The 12,500-nt window shown below is 33.9% G+C and overlaps 1 protein-coding gene across 1 annotated transcript in view; it reads left to right on the top strand.

Annotated features, from left to right (window-relative positions):
- The window catches only part of LOC118767275, a 21,035-nt gene extending 10,046 nt beyond the window's left edge, over window positions 1-10,989 (top strand). Inside the window, exons 5-7 of the mRNA XM_036511604.1 lie at window positions 7,743-7,882; window positions 9,443-9,694; window positions 10,577-10,989. Coding sequence (XP_036367497.1) covers window positions 7,743-7,882; window positions 9,443-9,694; window positions 10,577-10,974 — 790 coding nt within the window. The 3' untranslated portion in view covers window positions 10,975-10,989. The remainder of the gene's footprint in view (window positions 1-7,742; window positions 7,883-9,442; window positions 9,695-10,576) is intronic.
- Window positions 10,990-12,500: the final 1,511 nt, after the last annotated feature.

The raw sequence follows: 12,500 nt of genomic DNA, 5'->3' as shown, positions 1-12,500 counted from the left end.
CAAATACCCATAAGTTCTATAGCTCTCCGCTGGGTTTAACTCTTTTATGACATTCTGCTGGTCAAGGTTAACGTTAGATGTTTCTGTCATTTTTTCCTTTGATAAAGGTAGCTTTTGCACATTTATCGAGGCCAAATTGCATTCTGATGTCATCACTGAATTGTCTAACAATCGTTAGTAAGCCCTTGAGTTGTTGGTCATTTTTTGCAAAGAGCTTTAAATCATCCGTATAAAAGAGATGATTTATATTTTTACCAAACATTTTATATCCGTACTGCGCGTCATTGAGCAATTTTGAGAGAGGTATCAAGGCTAAACAAAAGAGGAGTGGTGATATCGAGTCACCTTGGAAAATGGCACATGAAATTCTTACATCTCTAGCATTAAGAGATTCATTGTCACTATCCTAAGTCAGTGTGATTCTCCATGATCTCATACTTACAGACAAGAAGTTTCACAGAGTAGGTGCTATTTTATACATTTCCGGACATTTCTTAATCTAGCTATGTAGTAGGCTATTAAAAACCTTTTTATAGTCTATCCAAGCTATTGATAAGTTTTTGTGTCGTTTGTGACAATCTTCTAAGATCATCTTATTGATAAGTAGCTGATCTTTACAACCATAGGATCCACGTTTACATCCTGTCTGTTCATTAGGGTATATGCTGCTGTATATTAAAAAACTATAGGTATTTTCCGTCAGGACAGATGTTAGTGTTTTATACATAGTTGTTAAGCAGGTTATGGGTCTATAGTTTTTTGGTTCATTTGTTTCTTCACTTTTTGGAAGCAGGAATGTTAACCCATTAACTAGCCAAGGAGGCATCCTACTAGGGTGTTGCAAAACATCGTTGTAAAGTTCTGTTAGCAGTTCATGGCTCTCTGGGAAGGCGTTCAACCAGAAGTTAGGAATTTTATCCTTTCCTGGAGACTTCCATTTGCTTGACCTCCTGAGAGGATATCTTATATCTCTACCTTGATACCATCCTACTTTTGCTTCTCTAAGGATTATAAGTCCGTAGATATTCTATCAATCCAATTATTATTATTATTATTATTATTATTATTATTATTATTATTATTATTATTATTATTATTATTATATTATTATTATTGTTGTTGTTGTTGTTGTTGTTATTATCATTATTATTATTATTATTTTATTATTTTATTATTATTATTATTATTATTTATTATTATTATCATTATCATTATTATTATTATTATATTATTATTATTATATTATTATTATTATTATTATTATTATTATTATTATTATTATATTATCATTATTATTATTATTATTATTATTATTATTATTATTATTATTATTATTTATTATTATATTATTATTATTATTATTTATTATTATTATTATTATTATTATTATTATTTATTATTATTATTATTATTATATTATTATATTATTATTATTATTATTATTATTATTTATTATTTTATTATTATATTATTATTATTATTATTATTTATTATTATTATTATTATTATTTATTATTATTATATTATATTATTATTATTATATTATTATTATTATTATTATTATTATTATTATTATTATTATTATTCAGTAGTCTTATTTTCATCACGTGCTTTCACTGCACTACCGAGCGCGCAGCACTGTGTGCTTTGGGTATGTGCTGTGTTATTCTATAGTATGCTTTTTTATTTTCTCTTTCATTTGTGTGTGTTGTATCATATCTAGTTCATGGATTCCTAAATATTTGTATGCCTGGCTTTGGTCCAATTCTCTTATTTCATTGGCTTTATCTAGTGTGATGCTGCTACTCTTATATAGTTTTCCTCTTTCCAGAGTTCCTTTGGCAGATTTTTCTAATCCAAATTTCATATCTATTTATTTGGTAAATCCATGAACTGCTTGTAGTAGTGTTTCCAGCTGTTCGTCATTTGTAGCGTATAGTTTTAGGTCATCCATATATAAAAGGTGGCTGATTGTTTTGCAATAACATTTGTATCCGCATCCAGTTCTATTTAGCATATCAGATAGAGGTGTCAGTGCAAAGCAGAAAAGGAGTGGAGAGAGCGTGTCTCCCTTGAATATTCCTCTTCTAATGAGGATGACTTTGGTTTTCACGAGTCCCTCTTTTGTTTGGAGCTGTAGCACTGTCTGCCATTTATTCATGGAGTGTCTTATGTATTTTATAATTATTAGTGCTGCCTTGTTCATGGCTAGTGTTTCGAGGGTCCATGTGTCATACTGAGGCCTTTCTTCTTTCTGTGGCTGTCTTCAGTTATGGCTTTATTGATCACTAGCTGATCTTTACAGCCGTATGAGCCCTTGCAGTATTCCATCTGCTCTTCTGGAAACAGGTTGTTTTCTTCCAGGTTCTTGCTCAATCTTTATGATATTATTGCAATAAAGTATTTGTACATTGTAGGGAGACAATGTATTGTTCTATAATTTTAGGGATTTGCCGTTTCAGTGGATTTGGGAATTAGGATAGTTTTCCTTTTCGTGAGCCATTCAGGCATTCTCTGTTTCTCTGCTAGTATGTCATTAAATTTCTCAGCCAGCATTTTATGTGTTCCGGTTAGATATTTTAACCAGAAGTTGTGGATCTTGTCGTGCCCGGGTGCCTCCCAGTTGCTTAGTTTTTGCAGTGACTTGGTGACCTCTTCAGTTGTTATGGGTGTCCAGAGTTGTTCAGGTGTTAATTTCGTTGTTTTGATATCCCATTTCTGAAGTTGTTCCATCGATCATATTTCTTTCGATCATATTTCTTTCCAAAGCTCTTCCACTTTTTCTGCTGCTGGTGCTGCAATGATGTCTATTTTATTGTTGCCAAATTCTTGGTAGAATATTTTGGGGTTGAACTGATTGTTTTGTTCAAAGAAACGTTGCTGTTTCTCATTCCTGTTTGGATGGGTATGATGGGTTATCCAGCTTTTTTTATGGTCACTGTGCTGCTGCATATATTGTTTGTAAGTTTTTGTTATGTATTTGTCTGAATATTTTTTTATCATGTCTAATACACCTACTATGATAGGAATTGTTTCTGTTTTTAGACCCCACATTCGGGTTACCTCTATTTCCAGGTCTTTGTATTTTGAAAGTTTCTCCATTTCTTTTAGAGACACGTTGTCATCTGCCGGTATTGATATATCAATTAGAAAGCATTTTTTCTTCATGATCTCTGATAACTATATCTGGCCTGTTGGCCTTAATTTCTCTATCTGTGTGTATTGGCATATCCCAGAGTATGGTTGCTTTCTCGTTTTCTGTGAACTTTTCTGGTGTATGCCTATACCATCTTTTTTCTGTTGTTATTCCATAATGTTGGCATAGCTTCCAGTGTATGTAGGTTCCAACTCTGTCATGTCTGTGAATATATTCCTTCTTAGCCAGGACTGGGCAGCCAGAGATAATATGATTTATTGTTTCTTGTTCATCTCCACATATTCTGCAGTTACTCGTTATGTTTATTTTTATTATACGTTTTTTTTTGTAATTTCTGGTGGGGAGGCTTTGGTCTTGTGCTGCAATTAAAAATCCCTCCGTCTCTGCTTTGAGTCCTGAGATTCTCAACCATTGCTGGGATTTTGCTTTGTCTATTTCTTTTGCGTTTAGTTTAGCCCAGTATTTACCATGAAGGGGCTTTTCTTGCCATCGTTTTATTATGATCCGTTGCTGTTCTAGTTTTAGTCTGGATTTCATTTGTTTTATAGCTTTTGTTGTTTCTTCTTTTTGTTTATACTTGTTAGGAGTATAACTACTTGACTGTATTTGTCAACTTCCTTAAAGACTGAAAACCTTTTCTTCTTTTGCTCGTGTTTTGTGGCTATTTGTATCAGCTCTCCTTGCTTCTGAAGTAGGTATTTTTGCAGTCCTATGGTGGTTATTTTGTAATAGTTTTCCAGCTGTATAAGGCCTCTACTATCTTCTATACGTTGTATATATAGCCTTTCTATGTCAGATTTTGGGTGGTGCATCCTAAATCTTGTCATTATTTTTCCTGTTTTGCTGTCTATTTTGATTAGTTCATTTAGTGTCCAGTTAAGGATATTGTAGCTGTAACTTATAACTGGGGCAGCTAGAGTGTTGATACCTATTATCTTGTTTTTAGTATTGAGCTCTGTTTTCAGTATTAATCTAACTGATCTATAGTGTTCTTTTTCTTTTATTTTTTCTTTCGTTTGTGTGTGTTGTGTCTTATCTACTTCATTGATTCCTAAATATTTGTATATATGGCTTTGGTCTAATCCTCTTATTTCATTTGCTTTAACTAGTATGATGTTGCTACTCTTAACTAGTTTTCTTCTTATCAAGGTTACTTTTGCAAATTTTTCTAAGCCAAATTTCATATTTTATTTCTTTGGTAAATCCATGTACTGTCTGTAATAGTGTTTCCAGCTATTTATCATTTGTAGCGTACAGTTTAATATAAGAGGTTGCTGATTGTTTTGCCATATTGTGTTATATATTTTATGATTATTGGTGCTAACTTGTTCATGGCTAGTGTTTCTAGGATTCATTTGTGGGCAATACCATCGAAAGCCTTCCGGTAATCAATCTAGGCCATGCTTGAACCCTTCTTCTTATATTATTATTATTATTATTATTATTATTATTATTATTATTATTATTATTATTATTATTTATTATTATTATCATTAATATTATTACTATTACTATTACTATTATTATTATTATTACTGTTATTATTATTATTGTTATTGTTATTTTTATTATTATTATTATTATTATTATTATTATTATTATTATTATCATTATTATTATTATTATTATTATTATAATTATTATTATTATCATTAATATTATTACTATTACTATTACTATTATTATTATTATTACTGTTATTATTATTATTATTATTATTATTATTATTATTATTATTATCATTATTCATATACACTCAACAGATTAAACTTTTGGAAAAAATCCTAACATCGGGCTACTACAAATAGCCTTAGATGCAAAGAACCCTCCTATTGGGTTACAGCATGTAACTTGAGATGTTAGATGCCAAGAATCCTCCTAAGTATCCTAGATGTTCCTAATAATGCTGTTTACTTGAGCTGTCCTAAACTGAGTTTTATGCATATTTCCTCTATCCATCTCTTCACATCTCTAGGGATAGTTCCCAGTACACCTGTAACAACTGGCACACATTTTACCCGCACTATCCATAGTCTCCGTACTTCAATATCGAGGTCCTGGTACTTTGCTATACTTCTCATATTAATTTTTTTCATCGTTTGGGACTGTAAAGTCAATTATCTGGTACTTTCTTTTCTCTTTATCTACTACTACTTAATCAGGCCTTCTAGCTTCTATTACTCTGTCAGTCTGAATGTCAAAGTCCCACAACATCTTGTATCTATTTCTTTCTGGTACTTTGGTAAGTTAATCTTCATACCATTTATCAGTATGATCAAATCCTAGCTTTCTACAAAGCTCACAGTTGATTACTCTTTCTCGACTGTTACATCTTTTCATGTATTCTTTCTGTGCCAGCATGCTACATTCACTTACTATATGAGCAATGCTTTCCACGTTTGATTTGCATAACCTTCATTGGAAATCTACTTGGTTTTCGTCTATTTTGGCTTTTCGTCTATTTTTTTATATAACATAATATAATATGATATAATAAAATATATTTTATATATTATGCTATATTGTATTATTATTTTATATTACGAAATAGTATTCTGTTAGAATGTTGTATATTTTGATATTAATTTTATTAAGGCGAAGAGTTAGAAAAAGTGTTAGCACGCCGGCAAAATGCTTAGCGGCGATTCGTCCGTCTTTACGTTCTAAGTTCAATTTCTACCAGGGTTGATTTTGCTTTTCATCTATCGGGGTGGAAAAAAATAAGTACCAATTGAGCAGTGAGGTCGATGTAATCGACTTAATCCTCCCTAGAATTAAAATAAAATAAAATAATTTTATTACAAATGTTCACGTGCCATCATTAAAGAAGGTAAATATGCTTATCGTATTCAAATATAATAAAAATAACATTATAGGAAATTTACTTCGAATAACGTCTGTATGCCTCATCGTCAGAAACTTACAAAACTGTGTCAAGAGCCGAGAGATTCGTGCTAATTTTGAAAAATAGATAAGTACCTTGCACGAAGCACTTGACCCTTGATTTACTTTTGTAACTTTCTGCCTACACACACACATACACACGCGGGCGCGCGCACACACAGAGCACATATATGGTGTGTGGTGTGTGTGTGTGTTATATATATGTTGATATATATATATATATATATATATATATATATATATATATAGATATATATATATATATATATATAAAGAAAGAAAGAAAAAGGAGTTAAGGTTCACTACAGCTGTTTCAGACGTGTTTTCTTTTATTAATGAATAAACCGATTACATCATGAAAAAACAACCGCTTCCTTCAGGTGAATTAAAACTTAAATTTGAAAATTAGGTTCAGAAATAATACTAAGATATGGAACGCGTGTTGGTTCTCCCATTTTGGCAACAAGTAAGAGAGTAATGCGGATGTGCATCTATAAGTAAGTGTTGGGATATGTCTGTATATGCATTGAAATATGCGCGAGTGTTTGTATGCGATATATACACATATATGGTAGTCTCAACGCTGACTTGGTGCCCTGGTTGTTAATATACCTTAATTCAAACGAATCTTACAAATAATTACTATGTGCGTTTGTGTATATGTACGTACTTACGTATGTATTTATGTATGTATGTATTACGAATTAAAAGCAGCTCTAGTAACGTAAACATTATCGGTGACACCTACATAGTGTATATGTTTTGTTTTTACGCCAAATTTGCTGCGGGATAACGTCCGAGAAGAGCTCCCTGTACGACTCAGAGTGCTAAAGAACACCTGAATGTCAGACGACACCAGGCGAGATAACTCGCCTCGGAATCCTCGAGGATGCTAAATGCCGATATTTCGCTATTACTGTGGCGTTTCTACACCATGTGCTCCAGTGGTTCCCAACTAGGGTGTATATGGCCCTTGATGATCCACGTAAGTTTTTGCTGTTAAAATTCATGTTCAGCAAATTGGTTATTCTTCTACAATATACCAAATATTTTTAAAAGCTGAGAGAGCAGTAAAGTAGAATAGGAATCGAAAGAGCTCGTTGATAGTAAATGGTTGAGAACCACAAATGTACAACGCAGTACATCAGCAAATAGACTTCACACTGTATAAGTCATAGATCAGCGGTTTACTTCGTTTCGAGATGATCCGAGTACATGGTATTGACACGTGAATCTGATAATTTTTATAAAATTCTCGTCATAGCTCAATGACTAGCTGCGCTGTTCATCTGCTCACCTAAATGAAGCACGGGGTAACAGTGCTAAACAGTTATACTCTTTTACTTGTTTCAGTCATTTGACTGCGGCCATGCTGGAGCACCGCCTTTGGTCGAGCAAATCGACCCCGGGACTTATTCTTTGTAAGCCCAGTACTTATTCCATCGGTCTCTTTTGCCGAACCGCTAAGTGACGGGGACGTAAACACACCAGCATCGGTTGTCAAGCAATGATAGAGGCAGTGTGTACTATGCAACATACACCAACACTACCATACAAAAGATCTCGACACAGTCATACACCACACAACACTGTTCTACGACATATTAACACGGCCACACTACGCACCATGAAAAGATGTGAAGTATACGTAAATTAATACTTTCTTATGATTTCTTTTCAGAGCGACAATCAAAGAAGCATTCGACACGTGGGAAACAGCGTCAGTCTTAAGATTTCATGAAATCACAAACGGCAACGCAGACATTGTAATTTCTTTTAATTATGGCCAACACGGTGACAGTTGGCCTTTCGATGGTGCTGGTAAGTATTTGAGAGATGAGATCACGTGACACACACACACACACACACGCACAAAAACGTATGTATGCATACCACACATATGCACGAGCACGCACACAAACTTGCACGCACACACACACACACACACACACTCAGCGCAGGTGTGCATCTTTGATAAGAAGTTTGCTTCCCAACCACATGGTTCCAGGTTCAGTCCCACTGCGTGGCGCCTTCTATTCTAGCTTCGGGCTGACCAATACCTTACGAGTGGATTTAGTAGATGGAAGCTAAAAGAAGATCATCGTATATAAATATATATGCATGCATGTGTGTGTGTATGTGTGTGTTTGTGTTTGTGTGTGTGCGTGCGTGCAGGCGTGCGTGCGTGCGTGTGTGTGTGAGTGTGAAAAGATTTTCTTAACATGTGTTAAAACTTAAAACATATTTTTTTAAAAACTTAATATGACGAACATTTTGGAAGGAAGTTTTCGTATTGTGCATATTGAGTGCTTTGAAGATATTTTATATAAAGGCGTTGACCATTTCCGGTTTCGGATTTAGAATTCTTATGAAATATTCATATTTGCCTTTCCTGGTACTGTCTGCCACATGCCAGACATAAATACCTGCAAATACCGAGTTAAATAACAAAACTATGTCAAGCACACTTTAAGTGTTCACAAGAATTAAACTACCAAGTTCTTACATTCGTCCCCCCTCCCTCCCGCCCTCCATCCATCCATCTATCCAACCATCCATCCAGCTATCCATCAATCGAACCATCCAAACAGCCATCCATCCATACATACATTCATCCACCCATCCATCCCTACATATACATGCTTACATACATACACTTACACACACATAGTTGCACATAGGTAAAGTAGAAATATTAGATTCGGAAAGTCAAGTAAAAACCAGTATAAAGCACTCTCATAAAGATCTGGCTATTAGTTCATATAGTAATTAAATTACGATTCAGTTTGATTTATCCATGCAACCGAAAATCTGTAAATACATATAGTATATATTGCCACAAATATATAAGCACAGAATGAGGAGTAGCGATTAATATATTTTACCTATTATATACGTTTTTATTATTATTTTTTGCAATTTACTTAATCATTGGCATTTTATTGTTATTTAAATTTTAATACTTCTATTATATGTAATTTTCTAGATGGTGTAATTTAATTTGTTCATTTCGAATTGATAAAAGGTGTTTTGTTTTCTAATTTTTTATGTATATATTATATTGTGTGAAATTTGATTTAGTATTTCTAAATTGAATTCTTTTTCCTTGTAAGTTTGGATTTTATTCCCTCAAACAATAATTACACACACACACACACACACACACACACACACACACACACACACACACACTCACACACACACACACACACACACACACACACACACACACACACTCACACACACACACACACACACACACACACACACACACACACACACACACACACACACACACACACATATATATATATATATATATACACACACACAAACGTTCATAATAAATATTGTGAAGTATTTATTTTCACAATTTCATAGGTGGTGTACTGGCACATGCTTTCATGCCTACCAACGGCGACGTACACTTTGATGAAAGTGAAGACTGGTCAGTTAATTCTTCTAAAGGTAAAAGTCTCCTATACGTCGCTGTACATGAGTTCGGACACTCCCTTGGACTATATCATTCCAAAGACGTAAACGCAATTATGTTTCCTTATTACAAAATGCCCAAAGTTGGCGAAAAGCTAAAACTCGGATTAGATGACATAAAAGGAGTACAAGCTCTATATGGTAATATAATAATTTCTATCCTTCATTTTTTGGTTTTCTTTTTAAATGCTTCGGATTCTTAGAAAGAATCTATAGTATTATTTATATTACCTAGGTAACCGGATAGGATTTCACCAATAGTTTGTATACAAAGATGATATATCAATGGCAAGGCGAGCAGTATTGTTTTCAATGTTAGAATGGGGACAAATGTAGAATTTAGAAGTGTTATGGATTTTTACCATACGTTTATAAACTATTCTATTTTAGCTTTCTCAAAACTTCCAGTAGACAACTGGCATCCACTCTGAAATTATATAGATCTTTATTGAGTTTTAGCAAGGAAAAATTCTTAGATGCATATAAAAACAATTGTGATATCTAATGTTAGAAAAAATAAAACTATCTCTAATTGAATTTTTCCTTGCTAGGCGCAGGATAGGCTGTGTGGTAAGTAGCTTGCTTACCAACCACGTGGTTCCGGGTTCAGTCCCACTGCGTGGCACCTTGGGCAAGTGTTTTCTACTATAGCCTCGGGTCGACCAAAGTCTTGTGAGTTGATTTGGTAGACGGAAACTGAAAGAAGCCCGTCGTATATATGTATATATATATGTATGTGGGTGTATATGTTTGTGTGTATGTGTTTGTCCCCCCGACCTCGCTTGACAACAACCGATGCTGGTGTGTTTACGTCCTCGTAACCTAGCGGTCCGGCAAAAGTGAAGATAGAATAGGTTTACAAAGAATAAGTCCCGGGGTCGACTTGCTCGACTAAAGGTGCTGCTCCAGCATGGCCACAGTCACATGACTGAAACAAATAAAAGAGTAAAGAGTTGCTATTTTATAATTAATACAAGTATCGTCAATACTACGTTAATATTTCTCGTTGATTGTATTGAGCAGGAACACCAAAATCTACAACTACTGTAAAAACAACAAAGATGACTACTACCTCACCAACTACACCACCTACTACTCGTGCTACTACTCGTGCTACTACTCGACCTACTACACCACCACAGACAACATCGGTTAAAGAAACGGCAAGTAAGACTTTTGCACCGACAACTTCAAAGCCGACGCGTAAGACAACACTGCAATATTTTACCACTACACCTAGCAATGAGGGCGACGAAGTTAAATTTCCATGTCCGTTCAGATACAAAGCAGTTATGTACAGTAAGTTTCTTAATTCATCAATTTTAAAAATTAAGATCAAATATCAAATTCATTTGTACTGTATTAGTTATATCAGGATGAATTGTATTGAAGCAGTATTCGAATTGAAAAAAAATGAATGAATATATTATAGATTAAAAACAATAACAATATACAAACAAGCACACACATACACACTCACTCACTCACTCACACACACACACACACACACACACACACACACACACACACACACACATATATATATGTGTGTGTGTGGAGGCGCAATGGCCCAGTGGTTAGGGCGGCGGACTCGCGGTCGTAGGATCGCGGTTTCGATTCCCAGACCGGGCGTTGATAATCAGATGGGGCAATGTCCGGTGAATATGGTGAGTGGGGCATCATTTCCCATTCAAACTGCTCCAGCCTTTGGAATATCCCACCAAACAGATAATAACTCGCGTGGGTGAAGACCTTCGTCGGCCTGGGGTACCGGTGCTTCTCCTTTCCCTACTCACTGTTCTCGGTGCTCGACATATTTATAGAGAACCCATTTTCCGTTTCGTTCTTGCCCTTTATTGAACTCATAAAGCAAAATATGTCGAATATGCACCTTTGTCGTTTCCATTATAACTTTGAAAAAATAGCTGTTAAAATCGAACTGCACTCTTCAAAAGTTGCACTAAGAATAAGTACAAGGTAAAATTACTACCTGCTTTTATAGCAAGTTGATGCAGGTAGTTTATCCCGTGCCCCTCCGAATTTTATTTCATGCAACTGAACGCATTATTTATGGGATGACCCGATACATTGTTCCAGTTCACTCAGCTGAAAATAGTTAAACTTGCGACGGATCGAAGTTCCTATCAGAGGAAGTATTGATGCTCTCGCCCAGACAGCGGGGGAGGGGCATCATTCGAAAGCTGCAACAATGCGAGAAAATGCATTGTTACCAGCAGTATACACCAATATCCGATAGTCTGGTCGATACATACATACATACACACATACATACATACATACATACATACATACATATACATACATAAATGTGTACACAGACTTAAACGCGCGCGCGCGCGTTAGTATTTATAAAACTTAAGTTCACTTGAAAAACAGTTGAACAAAATAAAGCCGTATTTAACTCGTTCGACTCGAATATCTGATGGGGAATTATAAGTTTTGTTTTCGTCAATGATTTTGAAATCTACTGTAATGCAATTTATTCATCGTAATCAATGATGTCGACATCATATCTAGAACGTACAGTATATATATGTATATATCTTATATATAATATAAATATTATATATATATATTAAATTAGAGATTAAACCACTATTAGGCAAATCATACAATGAAAAACTTAAGCCAATACATAAGATTAATTATTTATATTATTTTAAATATATATCAAAATTATTAAAAAATTATTAAAATTATAAAAAAAGATAATTAGTATTATAACACTACTAATTATCTTTTTTTAATAATTTTGATATATATTTAAAATAATATAAATAATTAATCTTATGTATTGGCTTAAGTTTTTCATTGTATGATTGCCTAATAGTGGTTTTATCTCTAATTTAATATAATATAATATTTTACTATAAAATTGGATTCATCCTAAATCTGATTTGTTCCCTGTAAGTTTGGATTTATTCCC

Source organism: Octopus sinensis, linkage group LG20 (genome assembly GCF_006345805.1).
Source record: "Octopus sinensis linkage group LG20, ASM634580v1, whole genome shotgun sequence".
NCBI lineage: Eukaryota > Metazoa > Mollusca > Cephalopoda > Octopoda > Octopodidae > Octopus > Octopus sinensis.
This window is presented reverse-complemented; position numbering and strand designations above follow the sequence as displayed.